At 39.1% G+C, this 11,811-nt stretch overlaps 3 protein-coding genes across 6 annotated transcripts; all 3 read right to left on the bottom strand.

The window, feature by feature from the left end:
• Positions 1-915: 915 nt before the first annotated feature.
• cox5aa (cytochrome c oxidase subunit 5Aa) lies at positions 916-2,939 on the bottom strand. The gene is made up of 5 exons (XM_049723463.2): positions 2,760-2,939; positions 2,004-2,120; positions 1,331-1,452; positions 1,138-1,251; positions 916-1,057 (listed from the first exon to the last, which is right to left on the bottom strand). The coding sequence occupies exons 1-4, from the start codon at positions 2,830-2,832 to the stop codon at positions 1,138-1,140; spliced, it is 426 nt and encodes a 141-aa protein (XP_049579420.1). The 5' UTR covers positions 2,833-2,939; the 3' UTR covers positions 916-1,057.
• A 129-nt stretch (positions 2,940-3,068) lies between these two features.
• LOC125970807 (ribonuclease P protein subunit p25-like protein) lies at positions 3,069-4,675 on the bottom strand. The gene has a single exon (XM_049723462.2). The coding sequence runs from the start codon at positions 4,465-4,467 to the stop codon at positions 3,823-3,825; it is 645 nt and encodes a 214-aa protein (XP_049579419.1). The 5' UTR covers positions 4,468-4,675; the 3' UTR covers positions 3,069-3,822.
• A 698-nt stretch (positions 4,676-5,373) lies between these two features.
• Positions 5,374-11,809, bottom strand: LOC125970789 (protein mono-ADP-ribosyltransferase PARP6-like). Of its 4 annotated transcripts, none has more exons than XM_049723422.2 (23): positions 10,986-11,803; positions 10,843-10,900; positions 10,430-10,498; positions 10,254-10,351; positions 10,108-10,168; positions 9,378-9,468; positions 9,239-9,305; positions 9,025-9,174; positions 8,825-8,966; positions 8,260-8,391; positions 8,029-8,124; positions 7,865-7,957; positions 7,660-7,785; positions 7,511-7,576; positions 7,382-7,449; positions 6,892-6,940; positions 6,683-6,795; positions 6,522-6,594; positions 6,155-6,224; positions 6,000-6,079; positions 5,863-5,920; positions 5,691-5,775; positions 5,376-5,612 (listed from the first exon to the last, which is right to left on the bottom strand). In XM_049723422.2, exons 2-23 carry the CDS (start codon positions 10,843-10,845, stop codon positions 5,516-5,518), a joined length of 1,887 nt encoding a protein of 628 aa, XP_049579379.1. In that variant the 5' UTR covers positions 10,846-10,900; positions 10,986-11,803; the 3' UTR covers positions 5,376-5,515. The 4 variants fall into 4 exon arrangements, 3 of the variants coding, with proteins under 3 accessions (XP_049579381.1, XP_049579379.1, XP_049579380.1); XM_049723423.2 differs by having other exon boundaries at positions 10,254-10,348; positions 10,986-11,802; XR_007482261.2 differs by having other exon boundaries at positions 5,553-5,612; positions 6,028-6,079; positions 10,986-11,809.
• Between the last annotated feature and the right edge of the window lie 2 nt (positions 11,810-11,811).

Raw genomic sequence — 11,811 nt, 5'->3', positions numbered from 1 at the left:
CATTGCAAGAAAGGCATTCACCGCACTGAATGCATTTACAAATTAAAGTCTCATACTTGTTCAGTAATAAGTAAAAGATTATTTATTATTATTCTCAAGTCTTTTCTCTTCGTTTCAAATGGGTGTGGATGTTATTTTTTTTTCTGCCATGTTGCTCTGTAATGCCAATTGCCTTGCAAAATGGGTAGTGGTGGCCTCCAATTGGACTGTTTTTTTAACCAATCATCTTTATCCTCACAGGGTGCAGCAGCCTCCATGACGTCAAGATTATTCCGTCCCGTGATTGGTTAAAAACATTAAGTCGTTTAATAATAAACATCTCTGGTGAGTATGATGAATTTCATTTCAGTGTTATTTTTGGTCCTATTATATAAATACTTTAAACCCCTCATTATCATGCATGTAATATTTTGGATATTTAAGGGATTTCCTTTCGCCTTTTTCTGAACTAAGTTTGTTTTAATAGTTTATAACTTTACAATGTCAGGTGGGATGAGATGGCACATGATTCCTCAAATGCTGTGAAAGTTCCCTGCGAACCATGGCTTTTGCTGTTACTATGGAAATGTCAGAAAAAGTTTCAGGAACATCAGAAATTCACATGGAGTTAATCAGAGGCACTATAAATTGAGCTTGAATGAATTTGGACAATTCTGAAGACACATTTGGTATTTTAATTCACGTGTTGGATTGATTACAATGTGAAACCAATGTGCCATTTGAACTCGTTTATTTGAGCTGCTGAACATTGTGAAATGAAAACACAGATCCAGTCGTATGGCTTTTGAATAACATGAACATTCTGCCCTCTGGTGGCAAAAACCGAACTTCACAAAAGCAGCCTCTTTTGTATTGCTGCCTTACGTAATTAACTTTTTCTTTTAAAACAGTATTACGAAAATCTTGCAATAAGCGTTACAGATAAATTGTCCTTTATTAGATTCATCAATATTTTACAAGCAAAAGAACTTAATAAAGGCAAAATTAAATATCAGACGGATGAGGCAAACATGTAGATAGAGATTCTGCATTCTTAGGACATCCACCATCACTTGATCTGAAAAACAAAACAAACAGCATTGCAGGAAACTGACATCTAGTGATAAAACGAGGAAAACATGCGCTCAGATAGCTTACTCAGACTTTGTCGATACCGAGCTCTTCGGGTGTTGAAATTCCGAGCTCGTCTAATGTTGGCCTAAGTTCCTGAAGAAGGTATGGGTAGATCTCTTTGTGTGGGCCAGCTTTATCCTGAGAAGTGTAACAGGTAGTAGTCAGTTAATAATCAACTAGATAAACTCAGATGATGATGGGCAGCGTATCCTCTCACCTTGACCGCTTCGAGAATTCGGATCGCACTGGCCAAGTCGTTTAACCTTCGACAAGCTCGCAGCGCTGCCTCAAGAATCTTTGGCTCGGGTACCAGATCGTAACCAACCAATGTATTCATCCCTAAAACGCACAATTGTCACACACATTAGAAACTTTTCCATTTGCAGACAGAATGTTGTTTTTTTTTCCAACATGACACAAAATGATAATTATTGCATTTGATAGCAGCAGGGTAAACTAGCAGGACTGAACATTCTCAAGTTCTTTGAAAGAATCTTGGTTACTAGTACTCCATCCTCTTTTGATAGACGTTGTGGCCAAATAAATTTGCACGTGTATCATTCCTTTGAATACATGAATACAGCATCTTAAATAGACAGCTCATGTTTTCCTTGCAGAAATATGTGGTGCCATTCGGTAAAAGCCATTAACTGACACTGCAGGTCCCTTTTCTATACCACTTTTCCTCATCTCACTAGGGTTGTAGGTGAGCTGGAGTCCAGCTGACTTTAGGGCAAGAAACCTAGACTAGCTGCCAGTTGGGCAATATACAGTCTTCAATGAACCTACAAGGCATGTTTTTGCTATATGGGCAAAAACAGCAGGTGGAGAAAATCCACGCAAACAACTCACAGCTACCTTGATACGTCATTATATCTGACAATGTTTACCTTTTCTCAGCTCCCACGCATCGATGTCTGGCTTGTTGAAATAGGTGACCCAGCGTGCATCAAACTCCTCATCTGTCTCCTGTGTCCCGTGGGAATAGCACCTTGAGGCCAAGACACCTGCCAGGGGTCAATGATACAGAATCTGTATTTAATGCACTGTAGGTAATACTGAAGGTCACACTGTCTGCAGCGAATGAAAGACAACCAGTAAGATTGTTATTTTACAGTTTGTTATAAAGAATAAGTGTTATCATAGCTTATCACTCAATGGCGAAGGGTGTCCTGGTCAGAGGAGCAACGCGCCAACAAATTAAAACCACATTTAAAACGTTCATCAATAGCCAATGAGACACGATAGCACACGTAAACGTCATAAAAACATTTTTGACATCCTGGTGGTGGGAAAAGTGACTTTGTTAGCGCAAACTGTTAGCATTAGCAGCACTACCAATAGGCCCCACGCATGACACTTGCAACTGGGTCACGGCAAGGACACGCGCGGAACAAAGCTCACCTAAAGGGCCTTAAAATGCCATTACGCTCAAATGTTAAACGACTGGTAGTAGTTTGAGTTGATTACACTCTTATCACGCAAAATAGTGGTAGGCGTAATTCAGTATTTGAAAGCAATAGTTGGGCGAGCTAACATTAGCTAGCACCGGAATCGCGAGGGTAGCCTGATGTTTCCGCGATAAGTCACTGCAACTTCCTTAGCTTCAAAGGTGACCGCGTCGAACAAATATTAGTAAGAAATACCTTGGCAGGCCGGTTTTGTACGTGTCAAACTCCGAACACCGGAGAAAGACAATCGGACGGCTGCTCTGAACATGATGCAGGACAGCCAAGCTGCAACCGACCGGTCAGTTTTGAATGCCAGCAGAAACCTCTGTCAACGCCGCTGACCAGGGCTGTGACGTCATCCACTCCTGTGCGCATGTGCGATTTTTTTTAAATTGACCTAGAAATACTCCTTTGCTGACATGCAGATTTACCTGTATCAGGAGTCTGTAGTTAACAAAAAAGAAAAAACAACAACATTTTTGTCGTATTTGTAAAACTGTTTATCTGACCTGACATTAGTAAAATTATGAAAAAAAACATCTCTTTGGCTCCATCTTGTACACCTAGTATGATTTTTAAGAAACCACATTGCGCCAGAACAAAACAAGCAAAGACAAATAGCATGACAAATGGGGTGTCAATCACACTTGCAGGCACATCCATGTAATTTGATCACCTTTTTTCTTGATTAATTAACATTCCAAGAAATAAAACTTTAAACTGATAACATTGTGTTACTTTAACACTTCATTACGAATGCATCACGCTACCAGCTTAGAAAGAATGGTTAACCTTGGCTTGTTTACCGTGCATGTTGCATACAGAAACTAAAGTGAGGGACGGATGAGTTGAGTGAGGCTGCATTCAAATTTTGCTAGCCATTTTAAAACAGCAAACTCCCCTTTAACTGCAAGAAAACATTTATTTCTACTGTACATACCATATTTCTTTTAACGTAGCACAATGAAAATACGATACCCACAAAATTTTCCAGGGCCCTGAATCAATTTATAAACACTGATGAATTAAGTTATTTTTTTATTTAAGGCCATTTTTATTGTTAAAGTTAAAACACAAAATCTCCACAATTGATTTGAATGCTCTCGCTCACTCATGTCTATTGCACTTCTTACTGCTTATGTGTATATGCGAAACAATCTTGCTGGCATGTTGTGAGGAAAATCGAGTTATCCCAGTAGAACAAATATAAATGTGGACATACAGTATTTCAACAAATGAACCTCCAATATAGCTCAATTCATGGAGTACATTTGCTCCAGTCCTCCAGGCAGAGTTTCTTAGCTGCCATGGAGCATTGCGGCGGCCTGAGCATGGCTGTGTACATCCCTATACCCTCTGAGGGAACGCTGGCTGACTGGGGAGGCTGGTATCCAGGCTCCTGGGGATTGAGAGGGTCTTTGGAGAGCAGGATACAAATTGCCGAGACCGTCCTCTGCACGGTTATCCCCGGCGCTCCCTGTTGCGACGCTTCCCAAACTTCATCCACGGTCTTGTAGTAGAGTTTGGACACCTGGTGGAGTCCTTCCACTTTCCGTTTGAAGATCTCCACACAGGTGATAGTCTTGGTGACCCCTCTATCCGAACCAGTGAAGACCACCTGTCTCGGTGACCGCCCGTGGCTGTCTCGAGCCTCGCCTTGCATGCGAGCTGTTGCGAACCGCAGCAAATTGCGGATTTTGCTTCCTTCTCTTACTCGCATGTGGAGAAAGTCTGTGTTGAGTCCGGGAATGGGATAGGGACCGCTGTCTTCTGTGCGTCTGATTCTCCTGAAGTTCTTTGGACAGAGTGAAGGAGGCAAAGATTGAATGGCTGGGTTGAGTGAAGTACTTGAACGCACCTTCTGATGTATGCCTTCAGTCATCCTTAAAAAACTGTCAAACATTCGAAGGAATCACGTCTCGGAGCTTACAGCTTTGAATAATGTTTTCCAGAAGAGTTCTTCAGAAGTCCATCCTCCGATTTCTGCCAATTCAGCATCCCTTTGTTCTGAGATGACCGTGAAGGAGAAGTAAAAAGGACATTTCTTCTTCGAATCCCTCCGACGTGAAGAAAAAGATGCCCTTGCTCGATTCAGCACCGAGGACAGCTGATGCCCACAAACACACATGAGGCTCCGACCGTTGAGTGGCACAAAGAGCTCTTAAAGGCACATGCAACATTTTGCCTCATTGAATTCAGTCATTTATGTCATTTATTGAGTTGACCAGGAACTTTTGTGAGAGCCTCAAGCATCAGTGTGGTTGCTTTAATTTAGCAGTGAAATACACATGATTTAATGAGATGTGCTGACGCACTCAAATTGTTTGAGATCAAATGATTATTTTGTTTTCCTAACATTTAAATCTTCTAAATTTCTTGAATTAGTGTGGGTTTTATCTTTAATGGCTTTTCGTGTCATATACTCTATTGACACCATATGGTATTTAAAAAAAAAAAAAAAGTCTTCCTTTGGGCTACCAGGGATATTTTGCCTTCCTTTTAGTCTGTCAAGTTGCCCACTGGGCTGACCCAGAAAACGCCAGACCTCTTGTAAATCAATAAGAACATTTAAACCTCGGAGCAGCTACCGTTTTGTGGAGGTGTGTAAAAGCAACAAAAACAGGTTTGTCCTCAGGTGCCAACAATGCTGGCGAGGGTACATTGGGGAGGCAGCTGTGGGGCTCATATGGAAGCACAATAGTGTTATAATTTTGCCTTTCCGCCTCACGGGATGGAACGCATCTCCTGTTATTTGCTGATATGAACAATGAGCACAGGCTTTATGATTTCCTTTGTGTCTTTTGGGCCAATAAAAGCATCTTGAATATTGTCTTATTATGTTGCCTTGTAATTTCTCTTAATACATAAAAACAATAAAAACACACATTTGTCATTTTATCAAAAATGGGAATTTTAAAGATCTTCACAGCATATGTGGAATGTATATTTTTTCAGCTGGGCTTAGTTGCAATGACTTCTAAAATTTGGTTCTGGATGGCTTCTTCCTGAGTATTGATGTGGACATCCCCCACGCAACCGTTTTCATACCTGAGAGACAGAAAGTCATGTGTGTTGTTGAACCAAACAGTCAATCTGGACTCAAGACTCGTGTCAGGTTGTTCTTACACAAAGAGGAAACGTGTGCACACGTGGTCGGGAATGGGACACATCCAGATGTTCCCGTGCTTTTTGAGCTCATTTGATGTTATGACTGTGAAGAGAGCCAAAAACAAATCAGTTTTACTATATACAAGTATTACCAAATTTAAAAAAAAAAAATAGTCTTGCTCATATGTACCTTCACAAAGTGCAACACAGTTTAAGTTGCTGCTTTGAAGAAACCTGCAAGGAAGATCCTATAACAAAGAGAAAATATAACGTGAAATAACAGAATGGACATCTATGAAGATACACATAATACTTAAAAAAAATTACTTGTTGGATTATGTTTATGTGGTTATACTTCTTCAGGAGTTCTTCCTTAGAGGGTATCTGGTGTTGTCCCTTGCCCATGTCTGAACATAAAAAAGACACTTTGCAAAAATCTAAAGGATTTAGATTAAAAAAAAAGAAAATATGTAAATTCATACCAGAATATCCAAAAGATATGCTTGATATTGGGCTTAAATAGATCCCTTTGCCATACGCAGCTCCATGCATCTTTTGAAAATAAACAAGTGTAACTTGTCAGACTTAGAGGTCAACGACATTTGAAATCTGAGAACTGCTTCTTGAGTTCTCAGCGCTAATGGTTTTGGATACACCCCTGTAAAATCACATGTGACTGATTTCTCTCAATACTAATCCTAAATGATTTAACATGACAGGAAACAGATATTCCTATGCAAAACTGATTATGGCTACAACATTCGTAGGAAATCACAATGCTCCAATTTATTGTATTAAGATAGGTGAGGTCTAAGTTAATGAGTTCCAGGATTGTCATCCACTCCTTACCTGTAATTTTGTATTGGAGGCATTCACAAGCCCATTTCTTAAAATAGAATGCCAATTTTCAATGTGAGAACCACTGGGAAAAGAAAAAAAAAATGTTATGAGTCAGCAATTCAGGATCTAAGTTGCATAAATGTGTACGAACGACCATAGATTTGTCTCACTGGAAAGCAAAGGTGCTGCCATAGAGTTTGCGTGCAGTTTGAAAGCGAGCTTCTTTAGTCGGAGGGCTGCTGATGAGCAGGAACTGGTGCGGCGTGTGCATAAATGACAGTTGCTATAAAGTGCAGTTAGCAAAGAAAAGACAAGTACAACACAGCTCAACAACTTGTATTTTCTTCAACGTGGTCACTACATGTATGCATTGTCCTACCCTGTTGGCTGGAAGCTTGACAATGTGAGATCTGTTGCTTGATAAAATCCTGATGTCAAACATAAGAACAATCAGATGACATTGTGATTGTTAGCCATGTGTCGTAATCTGACCGGCCACAACATTAGGTACGCTCACACAACATGATTAGATTCACTAAGACGAGCTTGTTTTTGTTTTTTTTGTTGTATTGTAGTGGTATTTGGTTTGCCAATTCAGAAACGGCAGTAAGGCAAAAAGTTCCCTCCAATTAATTTTTTGTTTTTATATCATTCGGTGCAATAATGACAGCGCCAATTCCTGCTCAAATGATCAAAAATTTTAGCGAGTTGATTTATTATTATTATTATTATTATTAATTTATTTTTATTATTATTTTTCTTCTGCTTCACAGTGAGATTGGCCTACATCAAGTTTTTCACATATTTAAATTTCAAATGTTTTTTTTTAGGTGAGCATAATAAAATGTTGAATATACTTTGAATCTTACCATTGCAATAAAGGAATGGCGAGAGGGTCTGTCTTGTCCATCTGCCTTTTTATTTCAGAATACGAGCCCTGCGTGACAATGATAACCATGTCATGGTAAATCAAAAAATTATTGACAGGTGTCATTTACCTGTGCCATGCTCCGAATTAGCAGGACACTGTCTAGGGCTTTTTCCAGCCTTTCATAACTCTTTCTCTGTGGAGAGACAAAAAGAAACTTCATTGAATCTTCAAACCCTAAGTTGTCAATAATATGAGTTGAGTTCTGATAGATAATACCTTAGGACTAAAGGCCAACATTTTGGGGTTCTTTGGATCAACCACAGATGGGTACGGTTCAAATATGATGCTTTTGCGAGACGACTGCAGAGCTGACCTGCACATCGCCACCAGCAAGTCGATCACCTGTGGGACGAAAATCTTACAAATGGTACTGGCGCAACTTTACGCAAAAAACACCCAAATTAATTGGTGCGTCATTGACCTCAGCACCGGTGGCCGTCTCCTCTGTGGCTCCTGACATGGCCCCCATGGCGTGAAAAGAAAAGACGCACAGTTCCCTGGCGCAAACGGCGGGCTAGCGAATCACCAGATAGAGTTCTTAGTATTCCGTTTCAGTGCAGTTTTATAATTTTGCAAATTTTTTACCTTCAACAGGGGGCCATTCTGAAAAACGTGTCGCTCGTCACAAATCACGCAGTATTCATTCAACGTGGAGATTCTTTGCTCTGCGTACCTCATGACCTGTGAGCACAGCAAAGCAGAATCAGATTTCATTTATTTGCATGTGCCTTCGAACCGAATTTCCTTCAGAATAATTCCTGCCAGTTGTAACTTGGAAATTGCTATTGCCTTTCCCTCATATTTTAATTTGCTTACCTGCACCAAGAAGCCATGTTGTAGAGTCGGGCTCGTCTTACAGTGCCCTATGGCCTGAGAGAAGAACAGCAGCTCTATCAGCTGCTTCGTGCTGAGCTGAGCTGATGACTTCACTCCTGACACGGCAACCCTCTGTGGAAGAAGTCCAGGAAAGGGAATCAGTTTTGAATACTTTGCTAAAACATTTTTCATTTTTTCCTCATCTTTTTTTGTGCACCTGCCATTACATTCACACCTGCCCATTGGCGGAGCTAGAGAGGGGTCCACGGGGCTCTGCATCCCCCCGAGGTGCCATGTCAGCTATTGTCTTTTGGTTATTTTCATATTTTTCTTTGAATTATTTTAACACATTTCCACCCATTCCCATGGGGAACATACATCTTTATCAGCGTTTATTGAAGAATTTTAGAATTTTAACTCTGCCAATGACCCTGGTGTATAAAATCAAACGCAAATGATGTCATTGACAATCGGTTTAATTCAATATGCAGTATACATATATACGTTGTATATATTTTTAGCCATCATCTGACCTTGCTTGAATAGCTCAAGTGGCATAGCTGACCTTTCCACTGGGTGTGTAAGTGAAGAGTTCTCCCGATGGATTCTTGATGTTGTAGGACATTGTGTGATTGGCAAAATGATTCCGTCTCATGGCGGGCAAAAAAATTCTTCCCCTCAGGCTGCGGTCTTGCAGCGTGTTTGATCTAAAACGGAGAGTTGATCAGGAAAGCCTGTCACAGCAACATCAGATACTGTGCATACTTGGACAGTGGCAGCCAAATGCTGAGTCTTGCACGAAATTTCTTCATGGTTCCACCAGGTCTGAACCAGCTGTGCCTTTTCTTCTGTCTCACTGTAATGTTCTCATTAGTCAGATGGTTCCACTCTCGGGAGATGAAAACTGCTAAAATACTGTCCAACAATATTAAAAGGTTAATATTTCAGACAAAATATGAACATTGACCGATGGTGCTACCTTTGCAGTTGTTTTCCAAGATTAAAATGATGTCTATTAGATGGCTGAAAGACTTCAACAGATGGTTCTACAGTGAGGAGTCATGTATCATCATCATGGAGAATGCTGATGTCATACAGTTTGCAGGATAGAGTCTCACCTGGTCCATCAAGATACTGAGATAGAGACAAGTGCAGGCGAACAATAATTGGCTCTGATGTATGAACTCTCCAGGCCTTAGCCACGTCCTCCTGCGTACACCAAGAGCAAACAATGTATGTGGTTCACAGCACAAGTGGATGAAATTTCTATATATTTTATTTTTTATATATTATTTTTATATATTTATGTATATATATATATATATATATATATATATGTATATATATATATATATGTATGTGTGTATATATATGTATTTATGTATATTTATGTATATATATGTATATTTATATAAAGATAAATAAATATACATATATATATATTTACATATGTACATAAAATATAAATATATCCTGACTGTCTCAATGAACCCTATGACCTATGGAAACAAAATGTCAGCAGCCGGATTAAATTAAACTGACACTAAGAATGTATTCCACAAATGTATGTACAGTACATAAGAAATATTATGTTGCGCCATAATACTGTAATGTTCACCATATGGGAGTGATTGAGTGATAGCATCATGATTGTCATGGGATCTTGTTACTTGTACTCCATCTGAGTGGCAGTGGTTTGGCATGTATGTTGCAAAGATATATATATATATATATATATATATATATATATATATATATATATATATATATATATATATATATATATATATATATATATATATACTATAGTATATATAAATTTTTTAAATTGGTCTTTTTTTAACTTACATTCAAAATGTTGGCGTTAATGTTCAGATCAACATCCACTTCGTCGATTGATTGATATTCCCTGAAATGTGCAGAATGTAGGCAAGATTTAAAAACACAGGAAAAATTAATGCTCTTTCCACATGACTGATGGTTTCAGTGTTTACCCGATAGTGACAGAATTATAAGAATACAGACTCCTGACTGTCTCGATGTCTCCATCCAGTCGGGGATGGCAGCTGGGCTCAATGATACAGCTCCCCTGCTGGGACAAGTACAAGTGCCTGTGTTATTTCAATCTATGAGACAGCCGCTACCAACAAATTGCTTAACGAATGTTTACATATGCTGTCTCTTCTTCCTCTGAGGCAAAATCTTCCTCACTTTCACTCCACTGCTGCCACTCAGCTTCCTGAACAGGAAAGCAATTGATCCATTCATTAATTTTCTATATTGATTATGCATACTCGGCGTGGCACATTTAAACATTTAGAGAGAGAGAGAGAGAGAGAGAGAGAGAGAGAGAGAGAGAGAGTATATTGTACACTATTTTAACACCAACAACAGCAATTACAGCCACTTGAATCAATACCTCAATCAATAAGCATCATTATTTTCACATCAGAAAGGCAGATTCTTGGGCCGAGCTCTCAAATCGATATAGTGTAGCGTGGTGGTAGTTAAATGTGTTCATTAAATACTGGTTTGTTTGTTTTTTCTTATATGAAAGAGTACAAATAACTCATCTGGACTCACCATGTGCAGCAATATTGCACTTCATCAACAAAAGTGGATAATCTATACTGGTCTGTGGCTAAGGAAAGGAAAGAAAGACTGAGATTGACATTTTACACACGGTTCTCGATATGTAATTTGATATTCATGATGTCACCACTTACCTCTTTTCACAGAGACATGGGGAGCATACACATTTGTGACTTGATGAAAAAGATCATATCCAGAGATCTACTAGTAAAAATAGAGAAACAAAACAAAAACATGCTCCCAGTTTGATGGCTCACTTGGTAATGCGACTTTAGCTGTCCTCCTAGCGATCCGAACAGCAGGATGTCACACATATTGCGTCGTGGACTCAATTAGCTGCCGCCATTCATTGACCTGGTGATCTCCATAATCTGAAACCGGCAATGTTTTCACTCCTGTCAAACATTACAACACTAATCACATTTTCTCCACTAAAAGTTAAGTACCATGATGGGCTTTAGGACAAATTGGCACATTTTAATTTTCTTTTTTCCTCGTCTGAGTGTGTCCATCTCTAGACTGACCTTAATCAGCAGTTAACCCCTGTGAGTAGACGCCTGCTGCTCCACAGTCTGGTCAGATTACACACTTGTAAGGCCTTCATACATATGTGCACTCTCATTAAGTGCTTTTCTCAGCATTCTGTAATCCACTTAAGAGAGTGTTTGGTAGAGCTGGTGTGCTTTTTTTTTTCCATGCTGAATTGTTTATTGGCGTAATTGAAATAGGAGTAAAATAATGTTATGGAAAAAAAGATGAAGGTGAGATACATTTTGGACAAACCGTGATGACAGAAATGTCCTTTACAAAAATGCCCATTTCCAGCAACTAATTTTGTGTTCTAAATTCAAATCAAATTAAAAGTCTAATAATTTATGTAAAAAAAAACATTACAATTACAGGATGTTTGCATAAGAACTGAAGCACATATTGAGGATTCCAAATATTCCTGAATTGCAA

The sequence above is a fragment of the Syngnathus scovelli genome, chromosome 6 (assembly GCF_024217435.2).
Source record: "Syngnathus scovelli strain Florida chromosome 6, RoL_Ssco_1.2, whole genome shotgun sequence".
NCBI classification, from domain to species: Eukaryota; Metazoa; Chordata; class Actinopteri; order Syngnathiformes; family Syngnathidae; genus Syngnathus; species Syngnathus scovelli.
The sequence above is the reverse complement of the archived record's forward strand: the minus strand, read 5'-3'. Positions and strand labels throughout refer to the sequence as shown.

What these genes read in the sequence shown, in the direction of transcription:
- cox5aa (XM_049723463.2), bottom strand. Translation starts at nt 2,832, where the DNA reads ATGTTCAGAGCAGCCGTCCGATTGTCTTTCTCCGGTGTTCGGAGTTTG. An exon ending in TACAAAACCGGCCTGCCAAG is followed by an intron (nt 2,121 to 2,759) that starts GTATTTCTTACT and finishes GACCCCTGGCAG; the next exon opens with GTGTCTTGGCCTCAAGGTGC. An exon ending in TGCGTGGGAGCTGAGAAAAG is followed by an intron (nt 1,453 to 2,003) that starts GTAAACATTGTC and finishes TGTGCGTTTTAG; the next exon opens with GGATGAATACATTGGTTGGT.
- LOC125970807 (XM_049723462.2), bottom strand. Translation starts at nt 4,467, where the DNA reads ATGTTTGACAGTTTTTTAAGGATGACTGAAGGCATACATCAGAAGGTG.
- LOC125970789 (XM_049723422.2), bottom strand. An exon ending in TATAATTCTGTCACTATCGG is followed by an intron (nt 10,169 to 10,253) that starts GTAAACACTGAA and finishes TGCACATTTCAG; the next exon opens with GGAATATCAATCAATCGACG. An exon ending in ATTTGGCTGCCACTGTCCAA is followed by an intron (nt 8,967 to 9,024) that starts GTATGCACAGTA and finishes TCTCCGTTTTAG; the next exon opens with ATCAAACACGCTGCAAGACC.